General features: G+C 36.8%; 1 protein-coding gene across 2 annotated transcripts; it reads right to left on the reverse strand.

Annotated features, from left to right (window-relative positions):
• Nucleotides 1-4,134: 4,134 nt before the first annotated feature.
• LOC127522695 (cortexin-2) lies at nucleotides 4,135-10,828 on the reverse strand. 2 transcript variants are annotated; one of them, XM_051912933.1, is made up of 2 exons: nucleotides 10,749-10,828; nucleotides 4,135-6,384 (listed from the first exon to the last, which is right to left on the reverse strand). In XM_051912933.1, the coding sequence occupies exon 2, from the start codon at nucleotides 5,999-6,001 to the stop codon at nucleotides 5,735-5,737; it is 267 nt and encodes an 88-aa protein (XP_051768893.1). In that variant the 5' UTR covers nucleotides 6,002-6,384; nucleotides 10,749-10,828; the 3' UTR covers nucleotides 4,135-5,734. The 2 variants fall into 2 exon arrangements, with proteins under 2 accessions (XP_051768893.1, XP_051768901.1); XM_051912941.1 differs by lacking the exon at nucleotides 10,749-10,828 and adding an exon at nucleotides 8,218-8,801.
• Between the last annotated feature and the right edge of the window lie 12,124 nt (nucleotides 10,829-22,952).

Consider the following 22,952-nt stretch of genomic DNA (forward strand, 5'->3'; position numbering starts at 1 on the left):
AGACAGTTCCCGATGCAATCACACTTTCACCTCTGATCACATGCCCCGCGTGCCTCTTATTGTAGATTGCACACATTTAATGCAAAGCAAGTGACAGGGTTTGTTTCGCTGACATGCTCTGTGACGCAGGATGTTGTTTTCCATGCAGAATTCCATGCATGACACGTGCACTGAACAATACAATGCTTATAAAAGCACGTACTGTAGGGGTGAATTTTAAATCATTTCACTGATTTGATTTAAGTGAATGTTCATGTCACGGACTTCTACAATGAAAAACTGAAAATTAATGAGGAAATATTCACGAAATGTTTCTTCATCTTTCTTTTCTATAATCAAACATTTTCAAACAAAACATGTTTTCTTGGGAATACTGGTGAACAATTACACATGGCAGAAATAGTAAAAGTATATGATTTTCCGATTTCAACCAATGCTTAATCAGCTATAGACAAAAATGAATATCAAATGAATAAATGTAAATATGCAACTGAGACAAGGTAATACATGTTTGTGAGTTTAAGCAATAAATCACTTTTACAGTAAAGAGCACAGAATATTTATGAGTAAAAATGTAATATTGAGCACAGGAGCCCATAAATCATATCACAACCCCTTCGTGAAAAAGAAGTGTGCTTAACTGAAGTGTTGCACTTGTAGTGCACTATTTTTTTTTAAAATGTGCTTGCAGATAATATAATATTAATGAAATAAAAGGCCACTTAATTAGACAGTAGATTTTCATAAATGTTTCTTAACACACTAAGGATACTTTTAATAAGTGCACTTTGTAATGTAGTGTCAAATTAAATGTTTTAAAATACATGTTAAATCACTATGATTTAATAATCATTTGTCGTGCTTTAAAGTACACTTATTTTGATGTGTACTTGATTATCATTTTAACTGTAGTGTGTTATTATACTTCAAATTGCAAATTAATCAAATATGTAATTACAAATATACAGACGTGGACAAAATTGTTGGTACCCTTGGTAAATATGAACAAAAAAGCCTGTGAAAATAAATCTGCATCGTTAATCCTTTAGATCTTTTATTCAAAATTTCACAAAAATCTAACATTTGCATTGAAGTATAAGAATTTAAAATGGGAGGTAAATTTCATTATGAAATAAATGTTTTTTTCTAATACACGTTGGACACAATTAATGCCCTTAGGAATTCTTATGAGTAAAATATCTCTGAAGTATATTCCCATCCATATTTACATTTTTAGCACACCGGGTGACTAGGAGCATGAAAAATTGTCCAGCCATGACTTCCTGTTCCACAGGAGTACAAATATGAGGAAACACAAAGACCAAATTCCCTTAATCATTCATCACAATGAGTAAAACCAAAGAATATAGTTCTGATTTGCAGCAAAAGATTGTTGAGCTTCACAAAATAGGAAGTGGTTGTAAGAAAATAGCTAAAGCATTGAAAATTCCACCATCAGAGCAATAATTAAGAAGTTCCAATCAACTAAAGATGTTACAAATCTGCCTGGAAGAGGAAGTGTGTCTATATCGTCCTAATGTGAAGTGAGGAGGTTTGAGTGGACAAAGACTCTCCAAAGATCACAGCTGGAGAACTGCAGAGATTAGTTGAGTCTTGAGTCTCAGAAAAGCTTAAAGAAATGATCAAACAGCACTTACATCCCCACAAGTTGTTCGGGAGGGTTTCAAATAAAATCCTCTGCTCTCATCCAGAAACAATCTCCAGCATATTCAGTTGTCAAACAAAACTGGAACTTCAAACGGGACCGGCTTCTGTGGTCAGATGAAACTAAAAAAAGAGCTTTCTGGCAGCAAACCCACCAGATGGGTTTGGTGCACACATGGATAAAAAGTACCCCATGCACACGGTTAAATATACTGCTGGATCTTTAATGTTGTGGGCCTATTTCTCTGCTGGAGGTCCTGGACATCTTCTTCAGATACATGGTATCATGGATTCTATCAAATACCAACAGATAAAAAGAAATCTGCTAGAAATCCAATAATGGGCCGTGGTTGGATCGTCCATCGAGACAATGATACAAAACAAACATCAAAATCAACACAAAAATGTGTCACTGAGCACAAAATGAAGCTTCTGCCATGGCCGTCCCAGTCCCCTGACCTGAACCCTAAAGAAAATTAGTGGAGTGAACGGAAGAGAAGAAGCTCCAACATGGATCTGGGAATCTGAAGGATCTGGAGAGATTCTGCATGAAGGAATGGTCTCTGATCTCTTGTCAGGTGTTCTCCAAACTCATCAGGCATTATAGGAGAAGACTCAGAGCTGTTATCTTGGGAAAAGGAGGTTGCAAAAAGTATTGAATAAAAGGGTGCCAATAATTGTGTCCAACGTGTATTAGAGAAAAACATTTATTTCATAATGAAGTTTACCCCCCGTTTTAAATTCTTATACTTCAATGAAAATGTTAGATTTTTGTGAATTTTTGAAATAAAAGAGCTAAAGGATTAACAATGCATTTATTCTCACAGGCTTTTTTGTTCATATTTACCAAGGGTACCAACAATTTTGTCCACGTCTGTATTTAATTATAAATTTCAATATAAATTACATTAAAATATATTTTAGTTTTAGTCCATACATTCAACAGTCCACTTTAACCATATTTCAGAGAATTATGCAATAATGATAAAACATCAGATAATTGCATTAAATATAAATATATTTATTATATAATGCATTTTCATTTTATTGTAAAAGTTAAGTGTATAAAAAGTTTACAAATAAGTATATTATTTTAAAGTATGTTATGTATGTATTAAAAGTATGCTAAAGGGCACTTTTTTGTATAAGGAAACTCTTATCTCATCATGTTACAGTATAAATAGCTGTACAATGTAAATGTCTGTGCTTCAGAGTCTCTCATGTCACTGCAGGATGAAGTTGCGTCGCTTGTCCCTGTCAGATTCCTGTGTTTTATTCGGGTGAAGTGAAGCAGAACTCTTTTGTGTGTCTGGAGCTTTCGCTAATGAGACGGAGGCTGAACTGTTTACTGGGTCTCTCCAAAATCCATCTGAAATCCATGTAGGAGAGCTCTTATTTTTTTTCTTCCTCTTTTGAACCCTAAAAAGTTAATTATTATTATTTCATTATGATGAGCCATTTCATCTTTGTTGTTAGCAGCTGTCAGAATATGAAGCTTATAATTCATAGCTGCATCTTATAACTGCACACATGAGGATATGAGCATTGGGTTTATTAAAAAGTATATTATTATTATATTATGCCATTTTTAAATTTTTGTTTGACCAGTTAGTGGAAGTTTGACATTTTCACACATAGCACCCAGCAGTTATTCATCTGTCATACTGATTTTCAGCAGTAGATGGCGCTTGAAGGCAAAGAATTGGTACAGAATGCTTGTGTTGTTTGGATCAGTCATCATGTGCCAAACACTACGGAGCTCTTCAGATTTCAGCACTAATACAGAATAAGTTATATCCACTTTATGTGGATTGTCAAACCTCTAGCTACGTGACACCAATACTGAATAAACAACATGAAGAAAACTATTTATATGCCCTAGAATATATTCAGCACTATCTGTGACATCAGAGTTTTTGCATGATTTGTACATTCAAAAGCATTTAATATTATGTATGTAACATGAAATAATAAGCATTTGAAACAGACCTGCCTCTACTTCATGTCCAGTTGTCGATACCTGTAGGATTTACAGCACACTATAATCAATTATAAAATCAATACACGTCTCTTAATCAGAGGCCGAACATAAACCACAGCGGCTCCATGAACATCATTTACTGCCGCACAAGGGGGAAAATAAAGCGAACGTGACCTTTCACCCTTTCGTTTACAAGTGATGTGAAACACACACACAGGTATGTGCTTCATTTTCATCACATATGTCAAAGCAGAAGGATTATATCAATCCCAAGGGAATTTAATTGCTAAATCACTTATGGTGTTACTTGGAAATATGAGCATTTGATATACAGGCAGGTATTTTTTTTTTTTTTTTTTTTTTGATAAATTAATGAACAGATTAATACACTGGTGATGTTAAGGGACTTTGTGTCCCATGTGGGGTGTCCACAGACGTGCCTGATTAATCGTGAAGGTGAAAACCAGGCAACACACAATACAGATGAGTATGCTGAGAGAAAAAGGCATTTATTGAGCAAATATTTCTTTGCTAAAAACAAACAGAGTAAGAAACATTTCCAGAGAAAAATCCCTGTTTGTACACAGTTTTGCCCTTTTAAAATGATAAAACGAACCTACTAATCCCAAACCGGCTGTCAACACCACAGGAAAATCAATACTGTGAAAACCACAGACAGACAATAGAGTTTCTGATTCAAAAAATACATCTGGACTGCAATAAAAGGCACATTTGCTCCAGTTATTATCGACAAAACCTGCAAAGTGGACAAACATAATGTAAAACACTGAATAATAATAATAATATTAATAAGTAACATTTAACCATGTCACATTAACAATAAAGTTGATGAGAAAGGCAGTCACAATAAAAAAGAGGGGTCTATAAAAGTCTGTTCCAACATAAATGAATTAAAATGTGTATTAATTGATCCTTTTCTACAGATTCACATATTTTATCGAAACAGGAATTTAAACTAAAATGCAGTACTTAAACTCTGGGTGATGACTGTCAGTGCAACACATAACTGGGTGGTTGCCAGGGTGTTGCTATGTGGTGGCTAAGATGTTTTGGATAGTTGTCAGGCCGTCGCTATGTGGTTGCTAAGATGTTCTGGATGGTTGTCAGGGCATCACTATGTAGTTGCTAAGATGTTGTGGATGGTTGCCAGGGCATCGCTGTGTGGTTGTTAAGATGTTCTGGATGGTTGCCTGGGCGTCGCTATGTGGTTGCTAAGATGTTCTGGATGGTTGCCAGGGTGTTGCTATGTGGTGGCTAAGATGTTCTGGATGGTTGCCATGGTGTCTCTATGTGGTGGCTAAGATGTTGTGGATGGTTGCCAGGGCATCGCTATGTGGTGGCTAAGATGTTCTGCATGGTTGCCAGGGCGTTGCTATGTGGTTGTTAAGATGTTCTGGAAGGTTGCCAGGGCGTCGCTATATGGTTGTTAAGATTTTCTGTATGGTTGCCAGGGCGACGCTATGTGGTGGCTAAAATGTTCTGTATGGTTGCCAGGGCGTCGCTATGTGGTGGCTAAGATGTTCTGGATTGTTGTCAGGGTGTCGCTATGTGGAGGCTAAGATGTTCTGGATTGTTGTCAGGATGTCGCTATGTTGTTGCTAAGATGTTCTGCATGGTTGCCAGGGCATCGCTATGTGGTTGCTAAGATGTTCTGGATTGTTGTCAGGGCATTGCTATGCAGTTGCTAAGGCGTTTTGAGTGGTTTGACTTGAGATATGAGATATGACTTGAGTCATATCTATTTATTTTCTGTATGTTCACACTTTAATGATGACTATATGCACATGAAAAAAAATAATATCAAACAATCAATGTTTTATAAACTAAAATCTTTAAAATCAGAGATATTGGGTTGGTAGCAGTAGCTTTGTGGTTGAATCTCACAAAACCTTTCAAGAACGAGTCTAGCTCATATTTCACCCCAAAATCTAAAGGAAACACACCTTTAGATAATAAAAATCAAATACTTTAAACAATTACCTTTTTTATTTGGAGGTAAAATATGTTCTTGACAGTATCTGTGAGATTCACGGTTGAACTTCTTTTAGCCCTCGAACAGACAGGCGGCTACACCAGCGCGTAATCAAACTGTCCCCTCTCCAAACTGTCTTTGGGATCAGACCACGAGGAGGACGGCATGCTGCTGTAGGGGTCCAGAAGAATCCGGAAACAACGGACCAGCAGGAACACCAGAAACAGCAGCAGGAGCCCCACAAAACAAAGCGCAGTGCTCTGCTCTGTGTGAGGAGCCAGCAGGAGCCCCGCTGTGGCCCCGGGGCCCGAGACAGGAGCCAGAGACAGCAGTTCATACTCCGTCAGAGGGCTTTCACTCATCTTCTCAGTTCAAAGATGAAACAAGTCCAAGGGTGAAAGGATCAATAAAATTTCCTCTAGAATAGCTTGATGCATCCAGGTGAAAGTGTCATCAGCACCTCACTTCATCAGCAGATGCAACGAGAAATCAGGCAGATGCAACAGGATGTTCACGCACAAAAAATATTACATCCAGCAGAGGACGTCCACATCTTCTACTGAGTTCACACAGGCATTGCACTGCTGTTTAAATGGACTCGAGACAGACAGAAAACATGCTCTTCTGTGGCTAATTGCACATGCAGCGTCATATTCAGGTGTTCTCACTCGCAGAGATAATTGTCGGAAGGAGGAAAGAAAGAAAAGCTGCTATTTCCAGCAGGAACGTGACAGGAAATGCCGCTCTGTGAATAAAGAGAAAGAAAGCACACATAAATCTGGGTCGATCGGGATCTCAAAACATTGTGGATCGATAGCGCTCACATAAAAGAGAAATAAATCAGGTCACCTGTTCACCACAGCATCTGTGTGGAATACTAAAGAGCAAGGCCTGTATAACAGCAAAACTTGACTTCAAGGCCCTGGTCAACAGGTCAACACTTTGATGGGATGGTTTTCCTAAAATTTCCTAAAGTAAATAGAGACTCTGCCACTGGAATTCACTCCCTATGACTTCATTAGGATGGGATTTGTGTGCTGAAAGCTGACTCCTGTCCCAAAGACAGCTGAGTTAATAATAACTAGAGAGTTAAGGGCAGGTCAAAGGGCATCTATATATACAAATTTAGAAAAGGTCATATAGATAAAACCATGCTTTGGTTATCAAACAGCCTTAATACATGAACGTCAATAGGACTGAAGGTAGTAATATAAAAAATATTATTTAGTGACAGAATCAATCTTACTACACTGTAAAAAAAATTTTTTTGAAGTTGTAAATAAAACAAAGATTACTGGAATAGTCAGTCTTGCTACTTCAAAATTTCACATTTAAATCTGTTATTTGCATGTTGCTTTGTAAATATTGGTAGTAGGGCTGGGTGAATTGATTTGATTATTTAGTCTTCAGTTGATGAATGAACCAGACATTGTATTATGAAATTTAAACAATAAATACCGGTTTGGTGCTCTTTAATGTGGCGTGACAGATCGCTGTTGCTGCCTCAGATCAAGCGAAGCACACGTGAACTGATCATCTTTTCTGTTTTACTACTAGTTATAGCACAAAATAAACATGAATGAACATCAGAAGGTATGTTAAAAGATACAGTACGACTTACTGAAATCCGTATGATGTCTCATGTAATCGCTTAAAAGCACAATATGTAATTTTCGCCTTTGTTTTATTCAAAACAAAGGCGTAGTTTGATGACGCCTTGATTTCACGGGAATCATGGGAGGTGTTGTCTTCACGGCTACAGATGGTGGAATAGAATCCGACGGGACTCGGGAAGAAATCATATTTATGAATGAGCAAATGTATTAAAGATTACTGTAGTATGCTGAAAGCTGTTGGAGCAGAACGAGCGTGCTGGAGCGATAGCTAATAAGAGACGAGCAGACACGCGGCTCGAGAGCAGCAGAACATTTATTATACCACAGTCGCCACTTCCGCTTCTTCCGGTCAAGCGAGTTGTTATAATGCTACTCTGCATTCGCTCGGCGGCTACTATGAGACACTTGTTGCACACTGCAGTAAGCTAGATCGATATTAGGTATGGTAAAACATGGTAAATCAAGAAAACGAGATTTAAACGATAAAACACATAATATATTAAAGCGCCTTTGGTGTTTCCATGGTTTCTACAAAATAAAAGCGGAAATCGAGGGTAAGATGTCATTGATGGGCGACGCACAGACGCGGTCCGTGTCCTGGTTAAAATTGCTTATTTCTCTGGATTTAAACATTCTTAGAAACATTTGGGATAATGTAAGTACATAAGTCAACAAAATATATAACACTGTTCGGGTGGTATTTTAATCCAAAAATCTTACATATTGTGCCTTTAGTCAATGTTTCAACCATGGAAAGATGTCAATAAAACAGCTTGTAACAATATGTCATGTGACAGTGCTTCCCACACATAGACTTTACTTGGGCAGGCCGCCAAGGTATATTAACGGCTGCCCAAGTAGGCTATATTTGGAGACTTTGGAGGATATTTATCCTCGCCCGAGAAACCATCTGCGATCTATTAACTAGTGGAAAATCTCCCCTCGCCCTACGTATTTCGTACCTGCTTGCTTCTGTGTGCGTGAGAACTGTTTACTCCCGCTGACATTCCCACATGCTCTGCAGACAGAGACGCGGTGGATATTTCACAAAGGTGGCGCTGTTGCGCGTTCTACATGCTCGTGCAACAGTGCTTCAGACTGCTTCAAAGTGATTCCCAATCAATGAATAGCGCACATTTATGCCAAGCAATTGCTAATGAACTCGAGTTGATGAATTATGACAATGTCTACTTTATGGCCTTTATATAATATTTTTTAGATGGTTGTAAGAATGCATATTTTATCTCTCTCATCTGAAGAATCAGCCCGCAATAGTATAGACATTTCAAAATAAGAGTCCATGTGTTTTTGTTTTTTTGTCTTCTGGGCATTTTGGTTACACAATAAATTGTATTTAATTTGATTTCCATTTACTTCATAGTAAATTATTGTAGTCTCTGGCTGGGATGCGCCGCCACATAAAAAAAAACAAAAAAAAACTAAGAACATTTGACAAAGATTATTCAATATATAGAGACAATATATGACAAAGTAAGGAGAAATCTACCATTTAAATGCTGTAATTTTGCATAATTTACAATACACAATAATGCATAATATTGGTATGTAATTAAATGTAATAGTAGCCTATGTAATTAAAATGAATTTCAATAAATAAAAATATCACATTATTTGTTGTTTGTCACATGTAGTAGACCATTTTTGTGCCGTGGGTAATACTTGTGCCGTGGCTACCACTGCAAGTATATTTCAAACCTGTGGGAAGCACTGTGTAATGTTATATTTACCTCAGAAAAACCATATTCAGTGACCATAAACTCGTTAGTACGGGAAAAAAATGAACTCCAGAGAGGAGCATTTTGCTAAATAGATGCACTATATTACTATTATTATTATTATACAAAACAATTTCTTGTGTGTAATTTAAGTGTTTGTATACAAATCAGTTAATATTAACCTTCACTATTATAGTAATGTAGTATGTTATGGAAATATTAATATTCAGTTATTTGTGGTAAGTTTGCAATAAACCAGATAGACCAAACAATGTCTTTTTCAGCTTTTATTTTTGCAATCACAACAGAGTCCTTGCAGTGAAGTTAAATTTGAACATTTTGATTTGAACAGGTAAATAACAGACATCTTACAGTAATTTTAGTTTCCAGTAAAAGACAAAGAATTCTTTAACATTTTATTATACACCATACTCTGTATTAATTATAGTTTACTGCTTTTGCAAATAAGAATCTGCTTGCTCTTTTTTTCTGCAAAGATGAACTAGTTGATCGATAGAATGGGAAACTGCTGTAGTTAACCAGAAGAGACTTCTGGACATATCAGTGAAATCAGCGATGGGTGAGAAAAACACTTTGAGTACTTTTACTTATCCTAATATAGTAATGCATGTGTGTATAAGACACAACGCACTCGCTGCAAAGACTCTCTCTGTTGTGAATGGCCTTTTTGCAAGAATAAAAGCTGAAAAAGACACTGTTTAGTCTAACTGGTTTCTTGCAAACTCACCACAGATAACTGAATATTAATATTTCCATAACAAGTATCAACTGGCTCCCTGTATAGTTTTTAGTTGAGATTTTTTTCCTTGGAAAAAAATTTGCCATGCACTGTATCTGATATCAAAATCAGAATCAAAATTTGTAAAAATTCAAATTGAATCGAATTGTGAAATTTGTGTCAATACCCAGACCTATATTGGTAGAATTTACTAGCAATGTGTTCAAGAATTTACTTGCAATAGCCAAGTACACCAGTTTTTTTCAGTGTACATCAACCTAACTAGGTTAAATGAAGCACATTTTTATTTGTTTTAGTGTTGTGAATACACACACACACACACACCTCTCTCTCTCTCTCTCTCTCTCTCTCTATATAAAGCTGTTTCAGAAAGGTTATGAAGGTTGATATAGTTAACATTATCAGACGTGCAGAAGGAAATCCTGCCTGTGCAGAAATAGACACAGATCAATAGCAGAGCTGATCGATCCACTCTCAAACTTCAGATAAATCATTGTTTGCTGTCTATGTACTTGACTGGAGCACCTCTGGATAAAACAATATGACGCATGTTAACAATAAACACAATAAACAGAGCAAACCATGATTTATAGTCAACACAAGCAACATAAACTGCCTAATTACCATACTGTATTATCAACTTTCAGGTTTGCACCAGACCATTTATAATAATGTAAAGCTCAAATTAGGGAAGCTTACACTAAAAAGTGTATATATTGAATTCTAATCTCAAATGTTTGTTATAAAACATGCGTCTGACTATAAGGTGTTTTAAAATGTACTCTGACGATATCTTTATACTGTATTATATATAAACAGGCGGCATAGAAAGTGTTATCAAGTTTTCTTTTCTGTTTACAGTGATTCAGTTTATTGTATGACAAATATAGGCTATATAAAATCTACAAAGTACGCATGCATTCGCGCATATACTGACAGACAAATCACGCATATTGAGAACTTAAAAACTAAGTTTAAAAAATGAAACGTAGCATACCCGTGTTGACGGTCCGGAGCGCGTTCTGGTCTGGCAGCTCTCCCGCGCGCACTCACTGTCATCCCTCACACACGCTCATGTGTGATTGGCTGATTGAGCACGAGGGCGAACATCAGTGCATGCACGTAACCGGGGCTAATTGTCACACTTTCACTCCAGTGAATATTTCTCAGGGAGGGTTAGTGTTTGAAAGCACATTTCTGTAGAGACACAAACTTATTGAAACCTTTTTACATACAGGTTTAAGGGGATCTATTATGCCCCTTTTCACAAGATGTAATATAAGTCTCTGGTGTCCGCAGAATGTGTCTTTGAAGTTTCAGCTTAAAATACACCACAAAGCATTTATTATAGCTTGTCAAATTAGCCCCTATTTGGGTGTGAGCAAAACACGCAGTTTGTGTGTGTCCCGTTAAATGCAAATGAGCTGCTGCTCCCGCCGCTATCCAGAAGAGGGCGGAGCTTTAACAGCTCGCGCTTCGGTTGCTCAACAACAACAAAGCTGGAGAATCTCACGCAGCCAAAATGAGGATTGTCAGTAACGGTGTTCAGCCTTACATTGTTCAAACCGGAGTCGACACTGATGGAGAGACTCAGGAAGAAGTTACAACTTTTAGAATGAAACTGGACGTTTCTGAATGGTTAGTGGATAAATTTTTGTAGTTTCTGTGGAGTTGATTCAACTCATCGACTAGCATGTGCCGTCATGCTAATCTTTTGTGCAAAACCCGTAGCGTATCTGTTTGCCAAACAGAGCCATACACATCAGGCTAATGCTTATGATCGCTATCAAATGCTGAGAATGGTCTAAAAATTCCCAAAATATCACTCGGACAGAAATGTTCCTTTTTTAGCAATCGAGCTTGCCAGGGTCAACTTGCAGGCTATCCAAGCTAATGAGACTCTAAATAGTGTTCTGTGCAGCCAACGACAGAACACTTAGCATGCTTTGCTCGAACTTTTCCCATGGCGTTGGAACTGGTACACCGTTGTCGCTTGTGAAAACAAAATGGCGGCGCCGTAGGTGGAAACGTGCAGATTAAGAGGCAGTTATATTATAATAAGATCCCCTTCCTACGTCACAAGAGGAGCGAAATATGAACGGCTCTTTTTTTTTTTTCACAGAGAAAGGCTTACCAAAACATAGTTGTCCTTTTTCACGTTTTCTGGGTTGGTAGATGCACCAGATTATAGCACTTAAACACGGAAAAAGTCAGATATTCATGATATGTCCCCTTTAAATGATTTAATTATATATCAACAACCTTTTGCATTAGACATTGTATAACCACTAAAATATGTACTAATCTGGTAATGACTATAAAATATGATAATATTTAATATGATAATTCTCTAGATTTTCCTGTGCAGTCATGTCCCAGCTAACAAAAACTGTTCTAACATTTTGCTAACGTTCCCATGAAGTTATGGAAATTTTATTTCCGAATGTTCTCAGGATGTTCAAAACATCCAGTTTTGAAACAAGTATAATGTTTAAAAAAGCATTAGACAAACACGTTTCAGAAAAAAGTACCATGAACAATGTATAAATAGTCAACGTTTTTGAGCTAATATTTTTAGAATGTTAGAAAAAGACCACAGATAACCATGCACGAACATTCCATTAATGTTACTGGAAGAACGTTTGTTCATAAATTTGAGAGAACCTTTCTAAAGTTCTAAGAACATTCCCTGTTAGCTGGGGAATCTCTGCCTGTCCGATTTGATTTCTAAGTAATAATTCAGGTATTGTGTGTGTATGCGTGTGTGTGTGTGTGTGTGTGTGTTGTCCTCCGGGTGCAGCACTGTAAATGTGCTACGGTCATATGGAAAGCACAAAGGAACTGCTGTCATAAAGTATTTTTAGCTCAGAGTGAAACACCCCAGGGCTCTGAGTTACAGCTGACCCGCTACTCTGACCCGGAGTCCCGTCTGCTCTTACAGCTAATGAAACCTAACATCAAATCTCTGCATTGCTACAGTATTAGCTCTATTACAACTGCATTTTAAACTCTGACTTTAATATGGAAAACAGTGAGAAGAGGAACAGGGCAGAACTGCATTAGCTGCGCGGTATTTTTATCGCACGCGCTTGCTAAACATGCTGACTGGGATCATCTCTCCAGCCATAATGAGGAATCATGGTCAACATGTTCCTGAGATGATGCAGGAGTTTGTGAATATCCTGTCAGCCACAGGAGAATTCATAACTGCATCTTTGACACAATATGAAGTGTTGTGGTGTGAGCGAAACTTCCATTCACTAAATGAAACTATATGAATCAGCTGTGCTTGCCTGGACTTTATACCGTAAAAAAGTACAGTAGCAACATTTTCAGTTTTACAGATTGAACTTCAATTTGCAGTTAAAAAAACCCATATATTTCATTAACTGAAATTATGTTAATATATCAAATGAAAATATATTGTATACTTTTATAATATAGTGACAACCACTTTAAAAACACAATTGTTAAAGGGGTGGTTGATTATGATTTCACTTTTTTAACTTTAGTTAGTGTGTAATGTTGCTGTTCGAGCATAAACAACATCTGCAAAGTTACGACACTCAAAGTTCAATGCAAAGAGAGATATTTTCTTTTACAGAAATTGCTGTTTAAGGACTACAACAAACGGCTGGTAGGGACTACAACGAGATTCTTCCTGAGTTAGTGACATCATTAACCCTAAAATTTACATAAACCCCGCCCCCGAGAACACGCAACAAAGGGGGCGAGGCCATGTCAGGCTGCTTTAGAGAAGAGGAAGAGTTGTTGTAGTAGAGTGTTGTTGACATGCCGTCATTTTACGCCGGACTGCTTCACAAACGAGGGTCAATTCAACGCTGGATTTGCACAAAAGATTAACATGACGGCACATGCTAGTCGATGAGTTGAATCAACTCCACAGCAGCTACATAAATTTATCCACTAACCATTCAGAAACGTCTAAAAGTTGTAACTTCTTCCTGAGTCTCTCCATCAGTGTCGACTCCGGTTTGAACAATGTAAGGCTGAACACCGTTACTGACAATCCTCATTTTGGCTGCGTGAGATTCTCCAGCTTTGTTGTTGTTGAGCAACCGAAGTGTGAGCTGTTAAAGCTCCGCCCTCTTCTGGAAAGGGGGCGGGGAGCAGCAGCTCATTTGCATTTAAAGGGACACACACAAAAACGGTGTGTTTTTGCTCACACCCAAATTGGGGCAAATTTGACAAGCTATAATAAATGATCTGTGGGGTATTTTGAGCTGAAACTTCACAGACACATTCTGGGGACACTAGAGACTTATATTACATCTTGTGAAAGGGGCATTATAGGTCCCCTTTAAAAGGAAAACCACACGAAGAATCAAAGTTCATCACAATTTGCTTTTCCACAAGCTGAGGTAAATATAGCCAGAAGGTGCACACAGATACGAATGTGTTTTATTAGACAGGTGAGCAACTGTTTGGATAATCTAATCATGTTATATAGCTCAACACAGTAAGTCTTATTGTTTTTCTTGATTTACCGTGAGTACCATGTTTTACCATGCCTAATATTGATCTAGCTTACTGCAGTGTGCAACAAGTGTCTCATAGCAGCTGCCGAGTGAATGCACAGTGTAGGATTATAAAAACTTTCAACACTCAAATGTATCTAATATGATAAACAGCGCTGCTTTACCCTACATACGCTTGACCGGAAGAAGCGGAAGCGGCGACTGTGGCATAATAAAAGTTCCACTGCTCTCGAGCCGTGTGTCGCGCCCGTCTCTCATTAGCAATCACTCCTCGTTTCAGCTCCAACATCACTCACCCTGCTCTGCTTCATACTACAGTAACGTTAATAATCTCATCCATGATCATGATTTCTGCCCGAGTCCCATCCCGATTCTTTTCCACCGGCTGTAGATGTGAAGACAACACATCCCATGATTCCACGAAATCAAAGCGTCATCAAGCTACGCCTTTGTTTTGAACAAGCGACCTCTAGCGGTGAAAATTTACATAGTGTGCCTTTAATGTTTGTGTAATTAACAATATAGCATTACCTTAGCTCTTAAACGTCATTACAGAGAGTTCACTCAAGGTACAAAAGGTGCAAAAGCAGTCACTGGGGTGCTACCTTTTCAAAAGATGCACTTTTGCACCTAAAAGGTACATATTAGTACCTAAAAGGAACAAAAGTGTACCTTTTGAAAAGGCTTTTGCACCTTTTTCCCCCCTGAGTGTTTAACAATGTGACAGAACAACACAAGCGCTGCTCATTATCACTGGATCGATATTTGCCACAGTCTCAGCAGTCAAACTCTATTCAAAGACTTAATTAAAGATCATTATAAGACAGAGAGTGAAGTGAAGGTAAATAATACATGATGTTCAGTGGGTGTCTGTCTGCAATGGTCCGCACATTAACATTACAGCACCTTCATGTTAGTAAACCTCAGAGATTATTTAAAAATGTAATGCCTTTCAGTCAACAGTTGTTAAAAGAACCATTTGTTTCAGTGTGAAGAACATTTAAAAATCTAAAGAACATTTTTTTTCCACTTAAAGAACTTTTTGTGGAATGGAAATGTTTAGTGGATTTTAAAGGTTCTTCATGGAACCATAAATGCCAATAAAGTACCTTTATTTTAAAGTCCCCCTATAGTGAAAATCAAGTTTTTAATGTTGTTTATATGTCTATGTGGTGTTTTTAATATGCTTTAAGACAAACCATGTGCAAATTCATGTCAACTTCATTGCTGAGTATTTTCTATTTAAAACTGCAGTGAAAAAAAGAGCCTTAAACCCGCAGTTTGGAATCGCTGGTGTTTCGCTGACGTCACAAACTACCTTGTAACCAATCACGTCAGTGTGTGGGCGGGCTTCAGCATACCATTAACTATGACCGCTCTTAAGCAAGGGAATCGTGTAACATTAGCAACACATTATTAGCTGTTTGATAAAGCAGTCATCAAAAGGCTGATAATATTAATTACCGTTATGTGTCCGATGTTGTAAAGAGCGATACCATTGTGTAGCGTTTACCTCAGTAAGTTGACTGAGTGGATCTCTGAGCTCGTGCGAGTGAGTGGAGGCGGACCTAATTAGCATATTCAATAGATCCATGTATACTAAATGAAGCAAGGGTGTAGAGTTAATTTCAAGCTATTTTAAGTCATGAAAAAAAATGTTCACAGGAAAAAAAAACATTTAAATGTCATTTTGGTGATCAAAGATGAGTTTTAAGGGATAAAAAAAGGGATTTTGACTACAAGGGGGACTTTAAGTACTATAATTTAATGTGTTTTCAGTTTAAGTGTACAGTAAACTTACATCTGCTGCGTGAGCATTTCTACTTGCACATGTCAGCTGTCATTTTTATTGCATCTTCTCTCCCAACAGAATCACTAAAAATACAACATGCAGCAGTAGCAAAACCATCCTTTCTTCTGCTGAAATACATGGGGGGGTTCGCATCAGATTTTCTTTCACTTCAATTTTTGACAATTCTAAAAAGCAAACACTAAACAGTAATGACCGCCTTCTTTAGGCTCTGATTCACACAGACTCACTTAAGGAAGAAACTCTCTTATCTTTGCATTTATTCATCAAATAAAAGCATCAGGATATAATACAGAGAGATGTATTTGTTCATTCACTCTGAGCACTATAGGGATAGGGTTAAGACTACATTTTCAGACAGGAATGTTGTTCCAGGATCAACAAAATATGTTGATCCAGGAACATGTCTTACTTGGCACAATCCCGGTGACCATATACTGAGTTTGCACCTCAGTGTATTGTATTACAAAACAGTATGCAGTAATAATAACAACATATTCAGTGCATATGATTATATTCATTAAAATCATAAATAGATGCTGCTTTTTTTGGACATTACCTGTACTTGACATTACCTTCCCTACACTCCTACCCGTTAAACACTTTATTCCCACTTTTTGAAAATTTTTACTTCGGCGACTGGCTCGTGGTCTTTTCCCGATCCTGTGGAAGCGATCACTTCCTATCGCTCTTTGAGTTTATTAAAAGGCAGATTCGAACTCGGGTCGGTCGCGTCCCCCACCTCTCCACGCCACTGATCCAGTTATCAGCGGGATTTATCTTGCAACTTTGTCCGGTTCAATTAGATACTGGTGGGCGGAGTTAGTGTAAATAGCCTCTGCCAACAAGTCGGCTATTTGCACTCGGTTTTAAATAGACACTCCGATATAGTATTTTTGCATATCCTGAATATGATATGCAAGTTATGTATAACATATTGACAAACTGAACATGTAAAAAATGCAGATAATTATTAACATTAACAAAGTACGAGCAGACAGAATAGAAGTGTTTCTCTCTGACCTGCCGTGATCTGGGTCAAGGCCTGTGAGAACCGGGAAAGCTTTTTCACACTCATGTTTCCCATCTAAACACACACATGCGCAAACACACCGGTCATGTGACGTTCATGAAGGACTGAAATATCTCTCAATGCAAACACTCCTATTCTTAAACACTTTTATTACTTCTTTTAAGCATAAAATCATAATGCATTATATTTTTTTCTTATTTTTCTGTTTTTCATTTGTTTCATTTGTCTCCTGCTACTGCTTGACATACATCAGGATTGACGGTATCCAGAATCCTGGACGGAAGCAGCGGTTCAGCGTCTCCTGTTGTACAGGTGTCCGGACCAGCTGTACTAAACACAAAGCACTGAAGAAACCCCTCAGGAGCTGCAGGTGCAAATGAATGAGAGAACATTACATGACAGACACTCTTCACAGCTTCATAAAAGCGACTCTAAGGGACGTCAATCCCCTGACAATAACCCGAAAGAGGAAGATTTCTCATGCAGAGATAAGAGAGCAGGTAGAACAGAACATCTATCTGATACAAGCCCTTAATAGGTCAATTATGTGGGTAATTAAAATGACAAATCTGCCCCATTTTACACTGAAAAAAAGATGTCAGAATCACATCATGTTCTAGATTCATGCACGAGGGAAATGAGACGTCTTACCTCAAGTATATTTGGAATAATGTCATTTTCACATTGCCGCAGGATTCATTACCTTTGTCAAAGTTAAGATGTGCTCTGAGCATCTTTGTTTGTAACTGGATCATTCCTGTTATGCAGGACAGTTTCATGTCATAATAAACCTTTTTTAAAGAAATCATTGCTTAAATGAAAAAAGAGATTGGAAACTAGAAACAACTGTCACCACCCTTTTTGAGCATAGATGTGAAAATGCACTCTCCAAACTTAAATGGTAGTAATTCATGCATGCTTTGGAATACATAACCAAAGTTGTATTCTGTATTCCATTCTTGGTTTTAAAGAGGACACTCAGCAGATTATTGCTGCATTTTAAAGTCCTCCTGTAGTCAATAATGTTATCCCTTAAAAACTCATTACATATTTATATGTTTTTTTCCTTGAAAAAAAAACGTCATGCCTTAAATAGCTTGAATGTAACTCTACACCCTTGCCTCATTTAGTATATGTGGTTCTATGCAAATTAGTGCATAGAAGGTGTATATGCAAATTAGCCCCACCTCCACTCACTCCAGTTCAGAGATCCACTCATTGACGATCTCACACTGACGTGTTTTTAAAACTGTCTTTAGATCCCTGCAGTTTTAAGGAAAATACTCAGCAATGGAGTTGACTTATGAATTTGCACATGGTTTGTCTTAAATCATATTAAAAACACCACATAGACATATAAACAACATTAAAAGCTTGATTTTCACCACAGGGGGACTTTAAAAAATAAGTGAAAAAAGTTTAATACAGCAAATGTACTGAGCCAAAGCACAACCAAAACAATGTTCTTCCGCAAAATGAATGCGGATTTGTTTTTTAACTGCTACAAGGCCAAAACTCTGGCCTGAACATATGATAACATTTTTAAGGTGTAATAGTAGTCTCTGGTGTCCCCAGAATGTGTCTGTGAAGTTTCAGCTCAAAATACCCCACAGATCATTTATTATAGCTTGTCAAATTTGCCCCTATTTGGGTGTGAGTAAAAACACACCGTTTTTGTGTGTGTCCCTTTAAATGCAAATGAGCTGCTGCTCCCGGCCCCGTTTCCAGAAGAGGGCGGAGCTTTAACAGCTCACTTCTGTTGCTCAACAACAACAAAGCTGGAGAATCTCACGCAGCCAAAATAAGGATTGTCAGTAACGGTGTTCAGCCTTACATTGTTCAAACCGGAGTCGACACTGATGGAGAGACTCAGGAAGAAGTTACAACTTTTAGAATGAAACTGGACGTTTCTGAATGGTTAGTGGATAAATTTATGTAGTTGCTGTGGAGTTGATTCAACTCATCGACTAGCATGTGCCGTCATGCTAATCTTTTGTGTAAATCCAACATTGAATTGACCCTCGTTTGTGAAGCAGTCCGGCGTAAAATGACGGCATGTCAACAACACTCTACTACAACAACTCTTCCTCTTCTCTAAAGCAACCCAACATGGCCTCGCCCCCTTTGTTGCGTGTTCTTGGGGGCGGGGTTTATGTAAATTTTAGGGTTAGTGATGTCACTAACCTGGGAAGAAGCTCATTGTAGTCCCTACCAGCCGTTTGTTGTAGTCCTTAAGATTTTTGTAAAAGAAAATATCTCCCTTTGCATTGAACTTTGAGCGTCGTAACTTTGCAGATGTTGTTTATGCTCAAACAGCAACATTACACACTAACTGAAGTTAAAAAAGTGAAATCATAATCAAGCACCCCTTTAAAGAGTCTTAACTTTCAAGTCTAGATGGGGTAATTTAATAGAAAACAGGAATTTCATGTGACAGTCCATCCAGAACATTTATTGAAACTAAACTGCAATAAAGAATCTTCATGACTGTGACGTTCCAGAGAAAATCAAATGCTATATACATGTAAAGAAATGAGCACACTTGAGTACATGCATACTACACCCTCTAGTGTCTGTCAGGAGGAACACAGCTGTGAACATCAGCTGTAGAAAAAAGCAAACAATGGTCCTGCCAAGATGCCTGTAACGAAGCAGGGAGCTGAATAGAAGGCGAGGATCTAACTGCAAGGAGTATTTAATGGAAGTAACAAAATAAAAAGATAACCAGGAACAGAAACATGTGCAAACAACAACTGACAAACAAGAGAAACCCAAGAGTTATATATACACACGGGGACTAACAAGTTTATTGAGATAACAAGACACACCTGGGGGAAACAATCAAGGGAAAAACAACATGAAAAACTACAAAGGACTACAAAGATGGCAGACAAAACAGCAAACAGGAAGTTTAACAAAAGTCCATGGACAAACACAGAGAACATATGACAATACCCACCATTGCTGGAAAGATGTCAAGAGTTTTATTGTTGAGAATATTTTAATTTTCATTTCTCTTTCCTATAATATTCACCATTTCTCTTATCCTATAAGCATGTGATCTTGGGTTATAATATTAAGGATGATTATACTCAAAGGATGCTGGTTTCATTCTAAATGTTATTTTATTTTTATGTAAATTCCATAATCGCAAATGCAAATTCACAAATGGCAACTCTCTCTTTACAGTGCTTGAGAAGGAGGTTAAAATGTGCATGTAATGTCAAAATCTAAAAACAGTAAATAACATTTTCATATAAAAAAAGAATGCTTAATAGTGCTTATTCAACAACGTATGTACCCTCTTTTCTTTCTTTCCCTTTTTGTTTAATTCTCCGTTGTGTTATGAAGCATGTGAAATGTCCTTCTGTTGCATTATGGGATATGTACATGCTATTTGTTGATAATAAATGATAAAAAAGAGCAAAACAAGGAACGTTGTCTGAGACTTTTACACAGAAGTCCTAACTTAATGTAATTTCATTTCTGTCAAGCAATCATTTGCACTATGGGATATACAAAATGTGTAACTTTTAATCATAAAATATGATGGAACAATGACAGTTTATAGTAAAGGAAACACATTTCATTTTCTCTAAGAGAGAAACACTTTGGTCGCTGTTTTGCATAGAGTCATGTGATGGCATCTAAATGCAGCCTTCATTTGCATGTTACCATGGGAAGTTATGTGACTCACCTCGTTAACAATCTCTCACAATCATCCCAGAATCTTCCTCAGACGACTTCACACTCAACGCTCTTATAAAGACCAAAATAAACATGTTAATCCAATGACATGCAGTAAATCAACAAACAAACACTTTAGGTTTAGGTTCATTTCATGTTGTTCAGTTTCATGGTCTACTTTCCATTATATTTCACTAATAATATTTTGGTACATTTTTGAAGAATAAAAAAATACAAAAACAATATGACAGCGCTAGCACCATGTTTATTAAATTAATATCCTCACTGTAAAAGATTATTTGTTGATTCAACTTTAAAAAGTAATCGGGATGCATTAAAATCTTGAGTTCATAGAAACTAAAAATCATTGTATTTCACTGTATTAACTCAAATTTTTAGTTTAATATTTTTTTACAGTGCTGTAGCTCAAATGATGCATGACGCTTGCAATGGTAAAGTCGGGTTTGATTCTCAGGGAACGCATAACATGTATACCACATCACTTTCCATAAAAGCACCTACCAAATGCTTAAATGTGCATTTTGCTATAAGCTGCTTAAAAATATGGACTTTCCAGCTGCCAATTTCTTTGGATTAGTTCATATTAGTTCAGCTTTCTAGCTCTAGGAAAATGTCAAAAACCAAATTCCAAAAACCCAAATCTCTAACCATGTTAATATATAATATATTTGTCCTCTGCTGCTGGGAAGCTTATTCAGCAGTTACACCTCACTTCCTGTCTGCCACAGGAAACAGTGGGGTCATGGAAGATCGGCTCACATATTTCCTCCAGGCCTCAGATTCTGCCAATGCTTGAGATTCCTGAATAATTAATTAATTAATTCCTGGCATTATTGTATATGAATCTTATATATGCATGTATGATAATTGTCTACTAATAATCTCACATTATGCATTGTGTTTAATAGCATTCTGTGGTGGAAATGACATTTTTGGAATAAAATAGCTGACTCATTTCTATATTAAGGATAATTTTGTAGGTTTTTATATATACTAAATACACAAAATAAAATATTTTCCACACTTTTTGCATAATTTGACAAAACTGTTTGACTGGAATTGACACACAATACTCAAACAATATTTACCTTGATTTTCTTTGTTTTCTTCACAGATCACATGTCCCATATTTCATCCAAGCTCATCACTGATGTCTCCTATAGAAAAAAGAAAAGAAAAGAAAACACAACTTTATTAAATTGTTGGTGGAAATGGGGGACAGTCATAATCTTTTTTTTTTTTTTTTTTTTAATTGTAAATAAAAGTGTAATGTGTATGTTTATTTCACTCTTTATTTTAGTTATCGTAGTTTAAAACATGAAATAATATTTTCATGATGGATTGACTGTAAGTCTGCAGAAATAAGGGTAAAACAATAAAAGCATCAAGTTGCAAAAATAAATGCCACATACAATAGTTTTGATGTGACTAATTACAAAAAAGTTGAAATTTGTAAGCTTGAATAAAAATCAAACTAAATGACTTTTAATTAATATTTTGAATTATTTTTTATTTTCTTTATGTTTTTATTTAAATTTTTTGAGTAAAATTTCATTATTTTGTTGTTATATGTTTTTATTTAAATTTTTGTTAAAATTTCATTATTTTGTTGTTTTTTTGTCCTATTTATTAGTTTTTTCTTAATATGTTTTTACTGAGTTTTATTGCAGTTTCAGGTTTTAGTTATTTTAGTACATCAAGTTAAAGTAAATAAAAACGAGAAATGTTGCCTTGACAAATAACTGAAATAAAATAATTTTAATTGTATTCTGTTTTAGTTAAAGTTTATTTTAAGTAACATTTAAAAAAAAAAAAAAAAAAAAAAAAAAAAATAGTTTTATATGCGTTCACGCCATGCCTTAATTACCGTAATTACGAGATTTCAACTTGTAAAAAGCGTTCAAGTCCTCAAGTCCTCGTAATTACAACTTGTAAGCTCGGAATTTTCTGATAGCTCCGACTTGTACCACCTGACTCCAGCAGTTTCATTTAGGCGTTGAATTTCCAGTCCGACTACGTGAACAGTTCCGAGTAGAACGTCACGTGTTGTCATCTCGAAATTACGGTAATTACAACATGGCGTGAACGCAGCATAAGTATAATGGCAGTGACATGACGGCAGTGTGTATAGCGCCCTCTGCTGTTCGCTGC

This window comes from Ctenopharyngodon idella, chromosome 2, assembly GCF_019924925.1.
Source record: "Ctenopharyngodon idella isolate HZGC_01 chromosome 2, HZGC01, whole genome shotgun sequence".
NCBI classification, from domain to species: domain Eukaryota; kingdom Metazoa; phylum Chordata; class Actinopteri; order Cypriniformes; family Xenocyprididae; genus Ctenopharyngodon; species Ctenopharyngodon idella.